This window comes from Dendropsophus ebraccatus, chromosome 8, assembly GCF_027789765.1.
Source record: "Dendropsophus ebraccatus isolate aDenEbr1 chromosome 8, aDenEbr1.pat, whole genome shotgun sequence".
NCBI lineage: Eukaryota > Metazoa > Chordata > Amphibia > Anura > Hylidae > Dendropsophus > Dendropsophus ebraccatus.
This window is the reverse complement of record NC_091461.1, coordinates 30,241,647-30,263,330: the sequence shown is the minus strand read 5'-3', so window position 1 is coordinate 30,263,330 and position 21,684 is coordinate 30,241,647. Positions and strand designations below refer to the sequence as shown.

Here is a 21,684-nt window from a genome sequence, read left to right as displayed (position 1 = left end):
GATTTGGATCAGGTGTTTCTTAGTACGGTTTTATTACTCTATCCTTTGCCATTCTGTCTTTTACTAGATATTTCTTTTGCTTTAAGAATTTAGTACATTGAGTATGAAGTGGGGGTGTCATAGCTCAATCAAAGAGTAAGCAAAGAAGACAGTAACCCACAGAGAAGAGAGAGGGTGAGAATACCTGCTCATTGTAACTTCAGACCTGGGACATTGTCAGGGGTATATAGTTTTATTTGCACCAAGGCCTTGGTAACGGAGCACGTCCACTGGCCCTTTAAACATAAAGAGAGACACTCATACTGTTAATAGCAAGTGAAAATGAATATTCTCAATTTGCAGATTGAGGATCAGAGCCCAGGAGCTTTAGGTTACGTCTCATGTAGTAATCTTTTTGGAGAGGGATTATACTGGATAATCGATAGGTGATTGCAAAACCAGTTTGAGAGATATCTCCATAGTATTGTCTGTAACCACCTGTAGCTAAGGCTTACATAATAATGGAATTTCTGTATTACATCTTCAGGTTACCATGTTTCTGGACTGCAGGACTATGAGATCGTCTTTCCAGAGCGAGTGGTGAACAGAGTGCGGAGGAACGTGGATCAAGACATAGTAAGCGTTATTCTGGTCATTCTGTTGTGTTCGCATCCTATGCACGATGGGAAATGTTGGTGCCATACAGCTAAAATCCTAATAAAACCACCTACTGTATGGAAATACATGGCTGCTTCCGTCCAGGACCACTTTTGTCCATTGCTTGTGTCAGGTATTGCTACTTGGCCTCTTTAAGGGAAGTTACTTACCACTTTGCTCTATTGCAGTAACAATGCATACTTAGTCCATCTAAGCAGCGTGTTTTTGAAAGAGTTAATTCTGGTGGGATACTGACTATTATTAAAGAGATCAATGGTATGGATACTTACTCTTTAGGCAATGCTTCTGGGGGGGGGGGGGGGGGGAAGTATGAAAATTTGCTGTCCTCCAGAAGGAAGAAACATGTCTCATACTATCCAAACCAGAGTGTGGAACAGCTGTTTCGGGGGTCTTGCTTTCCTCTGGTGGATCTACATACTTTTTTCTTCTAGAGCATTGGCTGAAAAATAAGTCTGTATAGCGCTAATCTCTTCAGTAAGAGCCGGTACCCCCTCCTAATCTTCATCTAGGTCTTCTCTGTAGCCTAACAATGCCATACTCTATACCGACAGGGGGCAACAACCCCACAACAGCTGTCTACAGATGGGTGACTCTTCATTTTGGAACAGACAATTTGAGATAGATATATTCTTTCTTTTGGAGGAGAGAGATGGCAGAACAGGTGTATGGGCATCTTTAGAGACTCGGTAAAGACCCTATTCTTGACCCCAAGCTCCTCTGCCATGGCAAGAGATAGCTAAGGTGCTCAGGGTGTAATGTCTGTAAAATATATTGGCTTGTTGTTAGTGATATCTGCGTCACACACATACAACAGACTCCCTCCCCATGCTTATCCCGTGCCGCTCACCTCTCTCCCTCCCTGTGCTAGTCCCGTGCCGCTCACCTCTCCCCCTCCATCCCCTGTTCTTGTCCCATGCCGCTCACCTCTCTCCCTCCCCCGTGCTTGTCCTGTGCCGCTTACCTCTCTCCCTCCCCAGGCTTGTCCCATGCCGCTAACCTCTCTCCTTCCCAGTGCTTGTCCCATGCCGCTCACCTCTCTCTCTCCCTCCCCCGTGCTTGTTCCGTGCCGCTTACCTCTCTCCTTCCCTGTGCTTGTCCCGTGCCGCTCACCTCTCTTCCTCCCTCCCCCATGCTTGTCCCGTGCTGCTTACCTCTCTCCTTCCCCGTGCCTGTCCCGTGCCGCTTACCTCTCTCCTTCCCCGTGCCTGTCCCGTGCCGCTTACCTCTCTCCTTTCCCGTGCTTGTCCCGTGCCGCTCACCTCTCTCACTCCCTCCTCCGTGCTTGTCTCGTGCCGCTTACCTCTCTCCCTCCCTCCCCCGTGCTTGTCCCGTGCCGCTTACCTCTCTCCTTCCCCGTGCCTGTCCCGTTCCGCTTACCTCTCTCCTTCTTTCCCGTGCCTGTCCCGTGCCGCTTACCTCTATCCTTCCCCGTGCTTGTTCCGTGCCGCTCACCTCTCTCCCTCCCTCCCCCGTGCTTGTCCCGTGCCACTCACCTCTCTCCCTCCCTCCCCCATGCTTGTCCCGTGCCGCTCACCTCTCTCCCTCCCTCCCCCATGCTTGTCCCGTGCCGCTCACCTCTCTCCCTCCCCCATGCTTGTCCCGTGCCGCTTACTTCTCTCCTTCCCTGTGCTTGTCCCGTACCGCTCACCTCTCTCCCTCCCTCCCCCATGCTTGTCCCGTGCCGCTCACCTCTCTCCCTCCCTCCCCCATGCTTGTCCCGTGCCGCTTACTTCTCTCCTTCCCTGTGCTTGTCCCGTACCGCTCACCTCTCTCCCTCCCTCCCCCGTGCTTGTCCCGTGCCGCTCACCTCTCTCAATTGACATGTCTAAGAGACACATGAGGGTGAAAGAGTTCAACAGCATGGCCTTTGGGGATGAAATGTAGCACACATGTATTTGGAATTCAAAAAAAATTTATTTCACCACCAGATGCTCTTGAACTTTTTCAACCTTGTATGTTCCCAAGGCCTCCATTTGGGATAGTGAGCTTTCTGGTGTGCAGCCATTCTCCTACTAGGACACGTGGACTTCTATTTAAAGGGGTTATCCAGCGCTACAAAAACATGCACACTTTCTTCCAGAGACAGCACCACTCTTGTCTCTAGGTCAGGTGTGGTTTGCAATACATGCGGTCATAACTAACGACTATCGTTAAGTGTATTATGGTGAATGATTTCAGGTCGTTCCCAAAAGTGATTGTTTGCAACTGTTCTTTGTTAATCGGTGGAAACAGATAATTACTTTTTCTAATAGGAGCCTAATGGTGCGTTTACACAGGCAGATTTATCTGACAGATTTTTGAAGCCAAAGCTAGGCACGGACCATAAACAGGGAACGGGTCATAAAGGAAAGACTGAAATTTCTTCTCTTTTCAAATCCATTCCCGGTTTTGGCTTCCAAAATCTGTCAGATAAATCTGCCTGTGTAAATGCTTTACATCTCTTACATATCATACATGCTATAAGAATTATGAATTGAAGGAATTATTTACATCGTGGCATTAAAGATCTGTTGTTGTTTTTTCTACAGGAGGACAATGTATCTTACATGATCCAAACTTCTAATGACACACTAATCCTTACTCTACAGAGAAACAGGTATGGTTTCATCTCCTATACTGAAGGTAGTTCTGCTTATATGAGGTTATATTCTATAAGGAATATAAATGAGCGCAACTCAAGCATGCTTGTGTCCGTCCCAGCCAGAGTGTTCGGCATTTGATTAACAGTGACTGAAAAAGTTGGATGCTGGCGAGCATGCTCAGATTGGGCTCATCTCTATGGAGCAGGCAGCTGTAGTCAGGTCAGGTGGGGGTGATGTTGGGCTGCAGACTTGGGACCTTGTACACCAAATTAAAGGTTTTTCAGACAAAGAAGTAAGTCTTTATTAAAGTATTGTATTGCCCCCCCCCATGGTGATGTCACTTCCTGGATAAAATGGTGAGGTCACGACAAGACTCCCAGAGCTGTGCGGGCTGTGGCTGCTGGAGAGCCTGCACAGCTCTGGGAGTCGGGTTGTGACATCACCATGTTATCCAGGAAGTGACATCACCATGTTATCCAGGAAGTGACATCACCATGTTATCCAGGAAGTGAAGCCTTGATGCAGTAGTAAGTGCAGGGAAAAAGCACTTTATAAGCATTTCCCGTAATAAGTGTATATTGGGGATTTGTATAACTTTTTGGGGGTTATACAATACTTAAATAAAAATTTTCGCCGGACTTCTGGTGGTGAGGTGGACAAATATACTAAGGACATGCTATATGGGTAATATATAACAACTTCTGATGGTATTCATTTTTGATTATTCACTGTGAGTTTTTATTTCTGTCTGTGATATGCCCAGTGCCCAGTATATATGTATGTAGGTTACTTGATAGCTGTTATTTATTATATGGTTTGTCACATAATGTAATGTAATTTACCTATATCCACCCAGTGTTGGGGATTTGTAATAGCTCCAGCTCCCATTACATGTATTTTAGCAAAGTTTGTTTTTGAATATATTTAATAAAAGATTATACCTTTTCTATATCTTGGTCTTGCATTTGTTTTCTTATTTGATTTTGGTTTAAGTATTCTGCATGCATACAGACCTGAAATATTAGAGCCTGATATAGGATTTTATGGGTCAGGCAATGCACTCTGGGAAAAAATATGCAAATTAGCTGTCCTCCAAAAGGAAGAAAGCTGTTCATTTAGTGCCACCTATGGGATTATTAGCCAAAACCAGAATCTTCCTGAAAAAGAAGAGACAGGTACAAGGAAGTGATATAAGTGTTCCACAATAGAGAAGTATGAAAGACATCTGATCTGCAGGGACACGAAGAGGTGATCAGATCAGAAGAAGATAGGCTGTCATTGGCAGAGTACAGGCCGCATGTAGACTGGTAGCTGTGCATTAGAGAAAACAGAGAAGAATTGGCTTTATACTCTAGGTGAGGGTGAGATCTTTTTTGCTTGGATTCTTAGTGTAAAAGAGAAAAATGGGAGGAAATGTAGATGAGTTATGCTGAAGGGTTAAAGGGTTTGAAGGCTGAAGGTTCCCCATTCCTGTGATAGAGGAACAGTCAGCAGGTAGCATTAGTGACATGTGGTTCCTGCTGATGACATACAATGTATGACCCTGATTGTGTCCTGTATACTTTCCTGTAGAGACTTTGTGAGTAAAGACTTTGAGCACTTTATCTACAGTGAAGATGATGGACTGAAGCCCCTTGGTCGTACTGCACAGGTATGTGATATCACAGGTGTCTCAGCTGCGGATGGGTGGCCATTGTTCTCTATCACACCATTCTTGTGAGGGTTTCCAACTTTCTGAATATATTACTAGATGTCTGTGGGACTTTGTGGTGTGAGTACTTTTACAATAAACCTTAAATGGGCACTGCTGTTTTAACATATTCTGCATAGCTCAATAGTACAAGTTAATATATCTTAGTAGACAAAAAAGCTTCCTTACCCTGCTATAAAGCATTTTCTCTCTCTCTCCTCCCTGCAGAACTATCATTCACTCTGAAAAATAAGCCTAGCAATGACTTTAGTTTATTGGTTAAGACTTGTATCAGCTCAGAGATCAGATTACAAGCAATACAAGTCTACAGGGAGGAGAAGGGAGATGTGAGGGGGAGTGCCTGGGAACACACATGCTGCAGAGACAGAAAGGCAAGTAAAAGACAACTCAAAGACAACATTAGGCTGGGTTCACACTATGTATATTTCAGTGAGTATTGCAACCAAAACCAGGAGTGGATTAAAAACACAGAAAGGATCTGTTCACACAATGGTGAAATTGAGTGGATGGCCGCCATATAACAGTAAATAACGGCCATTATTTCAATATAACAGCCGTTGTTCTAAAATAACAGCAAATATTTGCCATTAAATGGCGGCCATCCACTCAATTTCAACATTGTGTGAACAGAGCCTTTCTGTGTTTTTAATCCACTCCTGGTTTTGGTTGCAATACTGACTGAAATATACTGACTGAAATATACATATACTGACTGAAATATACGTAGTGTGAACGCAGCCTAATTACTAATTAGGCTGGGTTCACACTATGTATATTTGAAGCTGTATTTGGTCCTCATGTCAGGTCCTCATAGCAACCAAAACCAGGAGTGGATTGAAAACACAGAAAGGATCTGTCCACACAATGTTGTAATTGAGTGGATGGCCGCCATATAACAGTAAATAACTTCCATTACTTCAATATAACAGCCGTTGTTTTAAAATAACAGCAAATATTTGCCATTAAATGACGGCCATCCACTCAATTACAACATTATGTGAACAGAGCCTTTCTGTGTTTTCAATCCACTCCTGGTTTTGGTTGCTATACAGCCTCAAACATACAGCCTCAAATATACGTAGTGTGAACATATTATAAATCTGCAGAAAAATGCCATATGCAAGGAAAATCACGGCACGGTGGGGTGACAGGTGACAGGTCTTCTTTAAAGGTTAATTTCTTTCTATTAAAGGGATACTCCGGCAAAAATCTTTCAGAAAGTTATATAGAAACCAGTTGTTCTGAAAAAAATATTTTCTTTTTTTTTTAATTATTTTTAAAGTACCCCTTTAAAATGGGCTCTCATAAAAAAAAAAAAAAAATTATATACAATATGTAGAATGCATAAGGGCCAAGAGAGGTGTCTATTAAGACAGAATCTCCTAACCATTTTGTTTTTGATAGCTATACTTTAGATTATTAACACAAATGTTTCTGTTTTTTTGCAGAATGCCTCCTGTTATTATCATGGAGAGGTGGAAGGAATGGAGGACTCAGTCATCGCACTCAGCGACTGTCACGGTCTCAGGTACCATATATTGCATACATATATTTACAATGGCCAGAAATGACTCTGGTGACCACATGGTTAAGGTGGCTGTCAAGTTCAACAAGTGCTTGTTGGTTCGTGGAGCGGTGAAGCGTGTTCTCAAAAAGCAAACACTTACACGGTTATGGCCATTTAGTTTTGGGTGGGGTAGAGCAAACGCGACAAACCCGTCCTGTCTATCATAATCTTTTTAACCTTTTTGCTTTTGGACCATTTGTTTTGGCCTTTTTTAACCCAATTGTGATCAGCAACCACTAAGGAGGCTTGGGCTATGCTGTCCCCTTTTTATAATACTTTTACAGTTTAACCCATTATATGCTGTGACCAAATCATCACTCCATCATTTAAAGGGGCTGTCCAGCAAAAATCTTTTTGTTTCAAATCAACTGATATCAGAAAGTTACATAGATTTGTAATTTACTCCTATTAAAAAATCTCAAGTCTTCCCAAACTTATCAGCTGCTGTATGTCCTGCAGGAAATGTTTTATTTTCAGTCTGACACAGTGCTCTCTGCTGACATCTCTGGCTGAGACAGGAATCCTGTCTCAGTTTTTTTATGAATCCCCATAGAAAACCTCTCCTGCTCTGGACAGTTCCTGTCTCGGCCAGAGATGTCAGCAGAGAGCACTGTGTCAGGGGCGCTCCAGTGAAAAAAAAAAGGTTTTTAAATCAAATGATGTCAGAAAGTTGTAAAGATTTGTAAATTACTACTGTTTTAAGAAAAATCAAGTCTTCCAGTACTTATCAGCTGCTGTATGTTTTGCAGGAAGTGGTTTATTCTTTCGAGTCTGCTGCCACCTCTGTCCATGTCAGGAACTGAGCACTGTGTCAGACTGGAAAGAATACACAACTTCCTAAAGGACATATAGCATCTGATAAGTACTGGACGTGAGTTTTTGAAATACAGTGGTACCTTGGTTTAAGAGTAACTTGGTTTAAAAGCATTTTGGTTTAAGAGCTCACAATTTTTTTAAATTGTGACTTGGTTTAAGAGCATCGCTTTGGTTTAAGAGCTCCCTGTACTGGGTGGGAGCACGAGTGGGGGAGGGGCATGGCCTGCATAGCGGGGTCTACAGCACTGTACTCTGACTCAGGAAGTCTCCCTCACCTTCCAAATCATAGCAGATCCACTTCAGGCTGGGGCTTGCATCAGGGGACAGGACTGTGGGGGGGTAATCTCTCCATAGTTGTAACCTCTCTCTCCCCAGACAGAGAGAGCTGCATGTATGTGCCCACCAGAGGCGGATTATCTTTACCATAGGCCCCGGGCTGTTCACCAAGCCTGGGCCCCCCCACCCCAGTGTAACTATGGCAGCACTAGCCTGACGTTCATAGTACAGGACAGATAATGTCATGATGTCCTGATTTGTGCAAAATTGCCATAAAAAACAGTGATTTTTTGCAAATCATGGTGGAAGTGTAGCCAGGAGACAGTACACTGAAAGTATAAGTCTTTTTGGGTGGTCATGGGCCCCCCGAAACGCCCCTATAATAATCCGCTACTGGTGCCCACATCTGCCCTGCTCATTCCTTCATGCTCCCTGCAGTCTCTGTCCGCCCTTGTGTTTCCCATCCTCTCCATTACTGTACAGTAACTTATAATATCACATATTCTGCTGTTTCTGAATGTTTGTTTCATCTGTTTTACATGTTATTCAGAATAATAAATCATTAATTTTGGGGAGTGGAACCAGTTGTCTGCATTTCTATGATTTCTTATGGGAAAATTTGCTTTGGTTTAAGAGTGGATTTGGATTACAAGCACGGTGCCAGAACGAATTATACTCGTAATCCAAGGCACCACTGTAAAAGTAAGGCTAGGTTCACACTGCGTTCTTACAATCCGTTTTTTTTCATCCGTTGTTTTTCAAAAAACGGATGAAAAAAACATGCATTTGCGTGCATCCGTTTTGATCCGTTTTTCCATTGACTTCCATTGTAAAAAAAAAAAAAACGGATCAAAACGGATCCATTTTTTTTAACGGACGCAAAAGTAGAGTCAGCTACGTTCTTGTGTCCGTCCAAAAAAAAAAACGGATCCGTTTTGATCCGTTTTTTTTTTTTTTAAATAGAAGTCAATGGAAAAATGGATCAAAGCAGATGCACACAAATGCATCAGTTTTTTACAAAAAACGGATGAAAAAAAGGGGTTGCAAAAACGCAGTGTTGGTACAATCTTTGTAACTTTCTGGTACCAGTTGATTTAAAAAATACTTTTTTTTCTTTCGAGTACCCCTTTAAGGACATATGATGTACCTGTACGTCATATGTCCCCAGGAGGTGTTCAGAGCGGGGCCGTGCGGCGATCCTGCTCTCTACCGCCGCGATCCCGGTTGCCGCGTGTAGCCGTGCCGCCGTGCCCACTAATCAAGTAAACTATACAGCAAAGATCTCAATGAGAGAACAAAGTGAATATACTAGAAGTCCCCCAGGGGTAATAACCCTAACCCCAGGGGGGCTTCTAGTATATGTGTATAAAAAAAAAAAAAAAAAAAAAGTATTGTTATTAGTAAAAAGCCCCCTCCCCTAATAAAAGTCAGAATCACCCCCCTTTTCCCAGGTTTTGAATAAAAGTAAATAAATAAATAAACATATTTGCTATCGCCGCGTGCGTAATCGCCCGAACTATTAATTAATCACATTTCTGATCTCGCACGGTAAACGGCGTCAGCACAAAAAAATCCTAAAGTGCAAAATTGCGCATTTTTGGTCGCATCAAATCCAGAAAAAATGTATTAAAAAGCGATCAAAAAGTCGTATATGCGCAATCAAGGTACCGATAGAAAGAACACATCATGGCGCAAAAAATGACACCTCACACAGCCCCATAGACCAAAGGATAAAAGCGCTATAAGCCTGGGAATGGAGCGGTTTTAAGGAACATATATTTGTTAACAATGGTTTGAATTTTTTACAGGCCATCAGATACAATAAAAGTTATACATGTTATATATCATTTTAATTGTAACGTCAGTTTTACCCCAGGGCGAATGGCGTAAAAACAAATACCCCCCAAATAAAAGAAATGCGCTGGTTTTTTTTCAATTTCACCACACTTTGAATTTTTTTTCTGGTTTTGCAGTGTACTTTATGAAAAAATTCAGCCTGTCATTGCAAAGTACAATTAGTGGCGCAAAAAATAAGGGCTCATGTGGGTTTCTAGGTGAAAAAATGCAAGTGCTATGGCCTTTTAAGCACAAGGAGGAAAAAACGAAAACGCAAAAATGACAATTGGCCCCGTCCTTAAAGGGTTAAAGCATGATATTACATTCAATATTGCATGTAATATATAAGCAAGTGGACACTTTCTCAAGTAGGTATTGCACATATATGAATGCTATAGGAACACGTCCTCTCACATTCTTGGTTCTCATAGGGATCTGAAGCTTGTATTCTGAATCTGTCTGTGCTATGGTTCTTGTAACTATGTATCTTTGTTATACAGAGGCGTCATGTACTTGAGTGATATACATTACGGCATTGAGCCTATAGAGCATCCCTTTCCTGGAGCGCACCGGCTGTATCGGTTAGAGGAGCCTGGGGGATCATCTACGTGTGGGGTGACGGAAACCCTGGACACCTCGTATGCTGTGCTGCCCTCGTATTTCCATCTCCGCAGGGTAAATGTCTTAAAGGCCCCTTATATCTCTGTGGTGTTTAATGATTCATGTCACGGAGGAAAATCTGTACCAAAATAAAATTTTTAAGCAGATCTTCTAAAGGGATTGTTCACCCAAAATTTTCTTATTTCAAATCAACTGGTGCCAGATATTTGTAATTTACTTCTATTGAAAAATCTTCAGTCTTCCAGCACTTATCAGCTGCTGTATGTCCTGCAGGAAGTGGTGTATTCTTTCCAGTCTGACACAGTGCTCTCTGCTGCCACCTCTGTCCATGTCAGGAACTGTCCAGAGTAGTAGCAAATCCCCATAGAAAACCTCTCCTGCTCTCCAGACTGGAAAGAATGCACCACTTCCTGCAGGACATACAGCAGCTGATAAGTACTGGAAGGCTTGAGATTTTTTAATAGAAGTAAATTACAAATTTCTGGCACCAGTTAATTTGAAAGAAAACAATTTTGGTGAACAACCCCCTTTTTTTTTTTTTTTTCCTTTTCCACGAGCCGGTGGGGGGTTGGGTTAAGAGGGGGTTAGGGAGGGGAGGATATAGGGGTTTGGGGGGAAAATAGTCATAAATTTGTAATGTTAATTGTGTTTATTATCTGTTATCCGTGAAATTATGTATCCATTTCGGATGTTGGATTTTATATAATTTTGCGAATAAATAAAAACTGGAATTAAAAAAAAAAGAACAACCCTTTTAATCCATGTCTAAAATACTCAAATATTCACATGAATTTCCCCCCCATAAATGGTTCACATTTTATTCATTTAAAAAGCACATCACATGCCAGTCTTAAGTAAATCTCCACTGATAATTGTTTCGCCAGATTTATTAAGGGGCGCTTGCTCGTTAAAGTGGTTTTTCTGGTTAAAAGTAGCACAGCTACTTTCTTGCAAAAACAGCACCACCCCTGTCCTCAAGTTGTGTGTGGTATTCCAGTTCAGCTCTATTCACATTCAATAACCACACAAGCTGAGGACAAGAGTAGTGCTGTTTCTGGAACAAAGCAGCCATGTTGTTCTAGGTTTGGAGAACCCCTTTAATAAATGGCCTTCTGTGCAGTAATGGGCCATCTGTGCCAGCTCCACTATGATGTACGCCCCTATGGTTGTATTTTGGGGGCTTCTAAACCATAATGGCTGACCGGTTTAGTAACTTCTGGTACATTTTATTTATCCAATGGTCGTCACATAGATATCTAGTGATGCTTTTTCCTTTTCTGTATAGAAGAAGCGAGACGTTCTTACCACAACCAGTTACGTGGAGCTTGGAGTAGTGGTGGATAATCTAAGGGTAAGAGATCACTCTTCAGGTATTGGTGAGCAGGTGATCCCCCATCTTATAGCCTCATACGGCTCTGTTCACACCACTGGTGCCTGACCCATTGACTTACAGTGAAGTCTGTTGGGTTCTTCTCTGCCCTGTCATTTTGATTGGGGGGGGGGGGGGACATTTCACATCTAAAGGCCCTTTTACAAGTTGTTGGTTTTTTTTACTAAATAAAAAACACAACCAAAAACTCTGCGGACAGATGTTAGCTGAGAGTCATTGGGGAAAAATTAAAGGGGTTATCCAGTGCTACAAACCATGGCCACTTTCTTCAGAGACAGCACCACTCTTGTCTCCAGTCTATGTGAAGGTTTTGTAACTGTGTTCCATTGAAGTGAATGGAGCTTAAAGGGGTTATCCAGCGCTACAAAAACATGGCCACTTTTCCCCCTACTGTTGTCTCCAGTTCAGGTGCAGTTGCAATTAAGCTCCATTTACTTCAATGGAACTGAGTTTCAAAACCCCACCCAATCTGGAGACAACAGTAGGGGGAAAGTGGCCATGTTTTTGTAGTGCTGGATAACCCCTTTAACTGCAAACCGCACCTGACCTGGAGACAAGAGTGGTGCTGTCTCTGGAAGAAAGTGGCCATGTTTTTGTAGCACTGGATAACCCCTTTAAATGCAATATCCACAAAAGGTTTTTTCTATGACATTTCTCCAGGGCAGCTTGGTGTTTTTTAAGTCACAGCAGGCTTTGTGTTCAGTGTTTTTCCCCCATAGACTTCTATAGAGGGACAAAAAAGTGTCTATATGCAAATTGGCTTTTTTCCTGACTTTCTTTCCCAGTTCTTCAAAAGGAAACCATGGAATGACATGATAAAGAATCACATAAAAAAGCGTGATAAAATGCCAGGAAAAAAAAACCCTATAGTCATTTATACTGATATGTAAAAACTCTTTTCCCTGATGTCCATGTGGCAACTACTTCTTTTGTCGTTGAGGGAACTATTTGTCTTCTTACAGTACAAAGCGGATAACTCTGACAGCAAGGCAGTGGAGGTGGAGACCATACAACTGGCGAATATTGTGGATGGGGTAAGCTTTACTATGGAGCCCTTTATGTACCAAAGGGCACAAATCTTTTATATAGCAGTGTGACAGTAAAGTAGAAATTAGTTTTGGAAAATGGCGGCATGTTCTGTATTTAGCATTTTTTCCGGTAGGTCACACGATGAGTCAACTGACTAATAATAAATAAAACAACAGGAAAAAATGCATATAATAATATACACTTAATAAAAAAAAAACACCAGAAAACTAAAAAAAAAAAAAAAAAAAAAAAAAAAAAGAGCAGTGCTGGATTTTTTTCTGGATTTTTTTCCACATTTTTATCGTTTTTTTTTTTTATTTCCAATGAATTAACAGTCACTCTTATGACTATATTTTGGTAGCGGGTAGAGCTAGGGCCTTTGTAACCTGTAACAGCATCTAAAAGCAGGTTCTGATTGTACCTCCAGTCTAACCAATATCATGCAGGATATTATTATTGTTATTATTGCATTTGATGCTATTGCAGTTTGCGGTCATAGAGTCAGTTTATAATGCAAAAGGAGGTTTATTGAATTGTTGGAGAATGCCGTTCCCTTCATCAGGCCTGAAGAAGGGGACAGTGCACTCTCAAGTCGCGTTGTCTCTCATTACAATGAACCTCCTAGTCATGGCGCCATGTTTCTGTGACACACGCCATGGGACTAGCCTAATGTTGTCTAAGAATGGAATGATCTTTTCTATTATTTCAGATGTTCCGTCCCCTTAAAATCCGCATAGTCCTGACTAATTTGATTACATGGTCGACCTCCAATCCCATTGATGTAACTTCAGGAAGTGCTGGAGATGTGCTGGGAAGATTTACCCAGTGGAAGGGTAACACTCAAAATATAAAGAGATGTGACATCTATCACCTCCTTATGTGAGTGATCACACGTGTATAGAGGCCACCCGGTCAGGCGGTGGTAACGTTACATATAATACAATATAGAAGTAATGCTTTCTTTCTTCCAGAGGTCACGGTGCCTATTCCGGTGTGGTGGGCATGGCATTTGTCGGCACAATCTGTTCACCCAGTTATGCCACCTCCATTAGTGCAGTAAGTAAATTTATATGTCCCTTTCATTGTTGGCACCTATACACTGAGATGCTTATGCTAGATCTGTCTGTGCAGTTCAGTATTGGGTCCACGCCGGAGTCTCACGCCACGATAGTCGCTCATGAAGTTGGACACGTGCTTGGAATGAACCACGATGATGGCCGATGCGCCAACACCTATATAATGAACAGTTATGACAAGTAAGTATGTCTGGTTTGGGATAATATTAGTATAACTTGTCATGGATGACTCAAAAAGTCTATTATCACATTAGACTATTCTCTCCCTTTTTATGTATGCTTCCTTTATTGCTCATATTTTTCCGTTTCAGTTATCCAGGGGGGAAAAAAATGCATTTTTTTTCAGAAACAGTGCCACTTAGTTTGTGTGTGGTATTGCATCTCAGTTCTATTGTTTTAAACAACTATCAGCGGGATAGAAGAACCTTTTTGTACACAGGGCATTGAAGGTGAAGGTATGTCTCTTAAAGGGGTACTCCGGGCGGGGGTTATTTTTATGGCCTGGGAAGGGGTGGAAATAGAGGCTGCCGGTCACTTACCGCCCCGGTTCTAGCATCCGGTCCCGGATCGTGTCGCCCCGTTTTCCCGTCCAGTTGCCGCTTCCTGGTCTGAGCTATGGCTTGAGACGTAACATCTAAAGGCAGCTCAGCCATTCAGCGGTCGGAGCGGAGTCCTGCCTCGGCCTTTGAATAGCTGAGCTGTCTTGAGACATCACGTCTCAAGCCGCAGCTCAGACCAGGAAGCAGCAGCCGAACGGGAGAACGGGGCGGCGCGATCCGAGACCCGGTGATGGAACCAGGGAAGTAAGTGACTGGCGGCCTCTATTTCCACCCCTTCCCCGTCCGTACCCTAAAAATAACCCCCGCCCCGAGTACCCCTTTGGGCCACTGGGGATGGGGCGGTAGTCTTATTCCTAGTACTTGAAACCATGTGATTAGCTTGAGGATATAACTACTAAATACAGGGAAATGGTGCAGAGGAGCTAGGTAAGAGACAGACATACCTTCATCCTCAAGGCTCTGTGAACAAAAAGATTCTTCTTACCTGCGAATAGTTTCCCTTTAATACATGCTGCTGTAATGCATCGTTGTAATACCACACCTAACTTGAGGACAGGGGTGGCGCTATTTTTGCAAAAAGGCATCCATGTTTTTCTAACCCTTAGGGTGTTATTACACGGGCCGATGGGGGCCCGATAATAACTGTAAACGAGTGCCGATCTGCTAGGAAAAAAAAAAAAAGATGTTTGTTTCTGGAATATTTACCCCTCTATTGAAGTCTATTGGGGAAAAATTCACAAAAATGCAAACCCCAATTAAAAAAATGCCATGCACCTATTTTTGTGTGTTTTATTGGTGTTTTTCCCAAAACAAAATGCCTAGTCTTAGCCCAGCTTTGAAAGGATTCTATTAAGAGATGATCAATTGGGTTACAGTATGCCTCCACTGGCGTAGCTACCATGGGGGCAGGGTACGCCGTCGCTATGGGGCCCGGGGGTTTAGGGGGCCCGGGCCCCCGCGTTAAAGTATGCCCCCGCCCCCTGTATTGCCGCTCACTATGCATATGCATAGTGAGCGGCCCTGAGCCATCCCCTCCGCCCGCCCCTTCTATCGCTGCTCAGCTGAGCCGATCAGAACCCCGGAAAAGTGCAATGAGCAGCACTTTCCTGGGCTCCTGATCGGCTAAGCGGCGATGGAGGGGGCGGGCTGGGCATGCGGAGGGGATCGCTGTCCTACTCACCTGTCCGCCGGCCCCAGCAGCTCCTCTCCCGACACTCCGGTCTCCCGTCATCCTCCGGCACAGGCAGCGGGGTACAGAGACGCTGCCTGTGTCCCGGAAGTGTTCTGCAGCGGTAGTCTCTCTGTCCCCTGCTGCCTGTGCCCGGAGGATGACGGGAGACCGGAGTGTCGGGAGAGGAGCTGCTGGGGCCGGCGGACAGGTGAGTAACCTGTTTGTTGTTTTTCTGGTCGCAGGGGGGATTGGCTACTATGGGGGGCACTGTATGGGGCATTGGCTACTATGGGGGGCACTGTATGGGGCATTGGCTACTATGGGGGCACTGTATGGGGCATTGGCTACTATGGGGGCACTGTATGGGGCATTGGCTACTATGGGGGCACTGTATGGGGCATTGGCTACAATGGGGGCACTGTATGGGGCATTGGCTACTATAGGGGCACTGTATGGGGCATTGGCTACTATGGGGGCACTGTATGGGGCATTGGCTACTATGGGGGCACTGTATGGGGGATTGGCTACTATCTGGGGCACTGGCTACGATGGGGGCACTGTCTGGGGGCATTGGCTACTATATGGGGGCACTGTATGGGGGCATTGGCTACTATATGGGGGCACTGGCTACTATATGGGGGCATTGGCTACTATATGGGGGCACTTGCTACTATATGGGGGAACTGTATGGGGGCATTGGCTACTATATGGGGGCACTGTATGGGGGCATTGGCTACTATGGAGGGCACTGGCTACAATGGGGGCACTGTATGGGGGCATTGGCTACTATATAGGGGCATTGGCTACTATGGGGGCACTGGTTACTATATGGGGGCACTGTATGGGGGCATTGACTACTATATGGAGGCACTGGCTACTATATGGGGGAACTGTATGGGGGCATTGGCTACTATATGGGGGCACTGTATGGGGGCATTGGCTACTATGGAGGGCACGGGCTACAATTGGGGCACTGTATGGGGGCATTGGCTACTATATGGGGGCATTGGCTACTATATGGGGGCATTGGCTACTATGGGGGGCACTATATGGGGGCATTGGCTTCTATGTGGGGGCATTGGATACTATATGGGGGCACTGGCTACTATATGGGGGCACTGTATGGGGGCATTGGCTACTATATGGGGGCATTGGCTACTATGGACGGCACTGGGGGGCGGGGAGGGGGGGCGGGCGGGCCCCAATCAAAAGTTTGCTATGGGGCCCAGCTAGTTCTAGTTACGCCCCTGTATGCCTCTACTGTGGCTCTGCGATGCAACGTTTTGATTAATATACTAATGAGCAGGGGCGTAGCTAGTGTCTCTTGGGCCCTGGTGCAGGAGGTCAACGTGGGCCCCCCTTCTCGATGCTATTGGTATATATATATATATATATATATATATATATATCTCAAGACTGATATTACCAATAATACCAGTATATAGGAAATATTATCACCATACATATTACCGCCATACTGTTACTAAACAAATCCTGTTTACTGAGACCAATATTGCCAATATTACCAGTACACAAGGGGAAATATTACCGCCACACCACAACCATCACCACCATATTGTTACTGACCAAATCCAGTATACTAAATCCAATAAAACACAGTACCAGATAACAAGTTACAAATAATACCACCACATACTAACTAACACCCCGCTGCTACTGACTAATACCACCACATACTGACTAACACCACCGCTGCTACTGAATATAATCCTCTGTAAATAGACCAATATCACTTCATACAGTCTTATAGAGGTGGACGCACAGTACACAGGCTCTGTACACCATATACATTTCAGTGCAGTTATATCGGGGGGCGGGGCTTCCCGCGGAGGGGGCGGAGCTTCGCGGGACCCTCTTCATAAAGAGCTGTGGCTGTAATACTGGTGCAAAAACATTGTGGCCATATTATGTGAAGCTAACCCTTGCATAGAATCACTCCAGGTGTTTTTGCAAACGAACACCAATAAAAACCAAAATTGGTTAAAAAAATGCGGCAGCCAGATGTTACCTGAGAGTCATTAGGGAAATATGAGAAGCCACACCCATGTGACATCTTTGAGTTCAATGCTTTTTTCAGGGCATTTTAGCGTTTTTCCTCAATAGACATCTGTAATGAAAAAAAAATGGCAACCATGTCTCTATGCATATTGGCTTTTTTCTTGTTAAGGCTGGGTTCACACTAAAAACGGATAGAAAAAACGGATGCATGTGTGTGCATTTGTTTTAATCCGTTTTTCCATTGACTTCCATTATAGAAAAAACTGATCAAAATGGATCTGTTTCTTTTAGCGGACACAAAAATTAGGTCGACCACATTTTTGTGTACGCTAAAAAAAACAGATCTGTTTTCATCAGTTTTTTTTTTATAATGAAAGTCAATGGAAAAAGGGATCAAAACGAATGCACACACGCATCCGTTTTTACTATCCGTTTTTATCCGTTTTTTGCAAAAAAAGGATGAAAAAAACAGATTGCAAAAATGTAGTCTGAACCCAGCCTAATTAAAAAAAAAACGGGATAAAACTTTAGAAATAAAAGCACCTATACTAATATAAGCTAAAATTAGAAACCGCCAGAAAAACTGCCAAAACGCAATAAAATCTGTTGCCTGTCTGATGGAGCCTTGGTCCGCCTGTCTGATGGAGCCTTGGTCCGCCTGTCTGATGGAGCCTTGGTCTGCCTGTCTGATGGAGCCTTGGTCTGCCTGTCTGATGGAGCCTTGGTCGGCCTGTCTGATGGAGCCTTGGTCTGCCTGTCTGATGGAGCCTTGGTCCGCCTGTCTGATGGAGCCTTGGTCCGCCTGTCTGATGGAGCCTTGGTCTGCCTGTCTGATGGTGCCTTTGTCTGTCTGTCTGATGGAGCCTTGGTCTGCCTGTCTGATGGAGCGCTGGTCTGCCTGTCTGATGGAGCCTTGGTCTGTCTGTCTGATGGAGCCTTGGTCCGCCTGTCTGATGGAGCCTTGGTCCGCCTGTCTGATGGAGCCTTGGTCTGCCTGTCTGATGGAGCCTTGGTCTGCCTGTCTGATGGAGCCTTGGTCCGCCTGTCTGATGGAGCCTTGGTCCGCCTGTCTGATGGAGCCTTGGTCCGCCTGTCTGATGGAGCCTTGGTCTGCCTGTCTGATGGAGCCTTGGTCGGCCTGTCTGATAGAGCCTTGGTCTGCCTGTCTGATGGTGCCTTGGTCCGCCTGTCTGATGGAGCCTTGGTCTGCCTGTCTGATGGAGCCTTGGTCCGCCTGTCTGATGGAGCCTTGGTCCGCCTGTCTGATGGAGCCTTGGTCTGCCTGTCTGATGGAGCCTTGGTCCGCCTGTCTGATGGAGCCTTGGTCCGCCTGTCTGATGGAGCCTTGGTCTGCCTGTCTGATGGTGCCTTTGTCTGTCTGTCTGATGGAGCCTTGGTCTGCCTGTCTGATGGAGCGCTGGTCTGCCTGTCTGATGGAGCCTTGGTCTGCCTGTCTGATGGAGCCTTGGTCCGCCTGTCTGATGGAGCCTTGGTCCGCCTGTCTGATGGAGCCTTGGTCTGCCTGTCTGATGGAGCCTTGGTCTGCCTGTCTGATGGAGCCTTGGTCCGCCTGTCTGATGGAGCCTTGGTCTGCCTGTCTGATGGAGCCTTGGTCTGCCTGTCTGATGGATCCTTGGTCGGCCTGTCTTATAGAGCCTTGGTCTGCCTGTCTGATGGAGCCTTGGTCTGCCTGTCTGATGGAGCCTTTGTCTGCCTGTCTGATGGAGCCTTGGTCTGCCTGTCTGATGGATCCTTGGTCGGCCTGTCTTATAGAGCCTTGGTCTGCCTGTCTGAGGGAGCCTTGGTCTGCCTGTCTGATGGAGCCTTGGTCTGCCTGTCTGATGGAGCCTTGGTCCGCCTGTCTGATGGAGCCTTGGTCGGACTGTCTGATAGAGCCTTGGTCTGCCTGTCTGATGGAGCCTTGGTCTGCCTGTCTGATGGAGCCTTGGTCTGCCTGTCTGATGGAGCCTTGGTCCGCCTGTCTGATGGAGCCTTGGTCCGCCTGTCTGATGGAGCCTTGGTCCGCCTGTCTGATGGAGCGCTGGTCTGCCTGCTTAACCAATTTCTAATGGTAATTGTCAATCCTTTTCAGTAATGCAAGGATGTTTAGTAACTGCAGCTCCAGTGATTTTGAAGCCCTTATCGTGAGAGGCCAAGGGACTTGTCTACAAAACCCTCCGGATCCGAACCAGGTGCTCAGCATACCTGTGTGTGGTAACAGCGTGGTGGAGCAGGGAGAAGAGTGTGACTGCGGATCTACTCAGGTAAGAGCAATGGCAATGTCTGATTTAGGAAATAAATTAAAGGGGTACTCCATATAAGAAGAAACATGTTTTCATCAGCTGGTATCAGAAAGTTATACCAATTTATAAATTACTTATATTAAAAGGTCTTCCAGTACTCGTCAGCTGCTATATGTCCTGCAGGAAGTTGTGTATTCTTTCCAGTCTGACACAGTGCTCTCTGCTGCCACCTCTGTCCGTGATAGGAACTGTCCAGAGCAGACGCAAATCCCCATAGAAAACCTGCCCTTCCTGTCACGGGCAGAGGCCCGTATTTGACTGGAAATAATACACCACCTCCTGCAGGAGATACAGCAGCTGATAAGTTCTGGAAAACTTTATATTTTTTAAATATGTGTATCTGTGTGATCTTTGTAGTGTTACTGCTGTGGGCTTGCAGTTCTCTTTTGGATCAGGTCTTGGATTTAAAGTGTCACTGTTGTTTTGGGTTTTTTTTGCAGAATCAATAGTCCAGGCGATTTTAAGACACTTTGTAATTGGGTTTATTAGGCAAATATGCCATTATCTGCATTCAACAAGACTTTCCCCAGCCCCCCCCCCCCCCCCCCCCTCTCTAATTCACTGCTCATTATTAGGAAATCTCGACTCTTTTACATCAGTCGAGCCCTGTGTAACCTATGGAGAGGGGAGGGGGGAGGAGGGAGATTAGTCGCCAGCAGAGAGCAGGGCAGTGCTGACTTCAGAGGAGATAGCTCAGTGATGTAGCTGTAAATTAACTCTTTGTTGACCTGCTTTGGTGCCTCATCTCCCTCCACCCCTTCCTTCTCCATAAGAGAACCATGAAGACAGGGGGGAGCTTCAAACTGCTTTTTCATGATAAAAATGCATTTTTCAGCTAATAAACCCAATTACAAAGTTGCTTAAAATCGCCTGCACTATTGATTTCTGCAAAAACATTTAAACGACAGTGACACTTTAAAGGGGTAGTGCGGTAGGTAAGAAATTATTAGTAGTGCGGTAGGTAAGAAATAATTCACAAAACAACACACATTACAAAGTTATACAACTTTGTAATGTATGTGAATGGCCCCCTTCCCCGTGTTCCCCGACCCCCGCCCGTGGACCCGGAAGTGTAGTGCATTATACATACCTGATACGTGTCAAACCTCGTCCGCCGTCTTCTGACAGTGATGTAATCTTCGGGAGGCCGGCCGACCCGCTCCTGCCGTCCCTCATGCCGCCCCCCCCCTCTGCCACATCATAACTATGCTCAGCCGCGATTGGCTGAGCATAACTGTGCTCAGCCAATCGCTGCTGAGTAACTGATGACGTGTGCATAGTTATGACGCGGCAGAGGGGGGCCGGCATGAGGGACGGCAGGAGCGGGTCGGCCGGCCTCCCGAAGATTACATCACTGTCAGAAGACGGCGGACAGGGGTCGACACGTATCAGGTATGTATAATGCACTACACTTCTGGGTACATGGGCGGGGTCGGGGAACGGGGCCATTCACATACATAACATACATTACAAAGTTGTATAACTTTGTAATGTGTGTTGTTTTGTGAATAATTTCTTAGCGCCGCACTACCCCTTTAACCTGATGCAGAAACTGCACTGTATAAATAGCAATATATACAGTAAGTGCAATATAATATTTCATCTACTTTGTTGTAGGAGTGTCAGAATCCATGCTGCAATGCTGCCACCTGCAGGCTGACTAGTGGATCACAGTGCGCCCAAGGATTATGTTGTGACAAATGCAAGGTAAGGACATACATCCAAGTCCAGTTTCCTGTAATGATGTGCCTGTTTGTTATAAACATTAGTAACAATGCAATAGTTATTATATTAAATGAACAGGGCCTTCAAGAAAGCTGACTTTTACCCCTCTCTTTATGGTTTAGTTTAGGGTAGCAGGAACACCATGCCGATCTCAGGCCAACACATGTGACCTGCCAGAGTACTGCAGCGGATCCTATGCCCTGTGTCCTGTTGACGTGTATGTAATGAATGGCTATCCCTGCAACAATGCAGCTTCTTACTGCTATAGCGGAGTGTGCCAGAACTACGATGATCAGTGCCAGGCCCTGTTGGGTGCAGGTAAACATTTGGGCATGTATATGTCTC

At 44.9% G+C, this 21,684-nt stretch overlaps 1 protein-coding gene across 1 annotated transcript in view; it reads left to right on the top strand.

The window, feature by feature from the left end:
* The first annotated feature begins 321 nt into the window (after positions 1-321).
* The window catches only part of LOC138799996 (disintegrin and metalloproteinase domain-containing protein 9-like), a 38,539-nt gene continuing 17,176 nt past the window's right edge, over positions 322-21,684 (top strand). Inside the window, exons 1-14 of the mRNA XM_069981804.1 lie at positions 322-382; positions 527-615; positions 3,186-3,253; positions 4,812-4,890; positions 6,399-6,478; positions 9,946-10,120; positions 11,352-11,417; positions 12,419-12,490; positions 13,195-13,364; positions 13,457-13,541; positions 13,617-13,741; positions 19,404-19,575; positions 21,232-21,321; positions 21,462-21,657. Coding sequence (XP_069837905.1) covers positions 322-382; positions 527-615; positions 3,186-3,253; positions 4,812-4,890; positions 6,399-6,478; positions 9,946-10,120; positions 11,352-11,417; positions 12,419-12,490; positions 13,195-13,364; positions 13,457-13,541; positions 13,617-13,741; positions 19,404-19,575; positions 21,232-21,321; positions 21,462-21,657 — 1,528 coding nt within the window. The remainder of the gene's footprint in view (positions 383-526; positions 616-3,185; positions 3,254-4,811; positions 4,891-6,398; positions 6,479-9,945; positions 10,121-11,351; positions 11,418-12,418; positions 12,491-13,194; positions 13,365-13,456; positions 13,542-13,616; positions 13,742-19,403; positions 19,576-21,231; positions 21,322-21,461; positions 21,658-21,684) is intronic.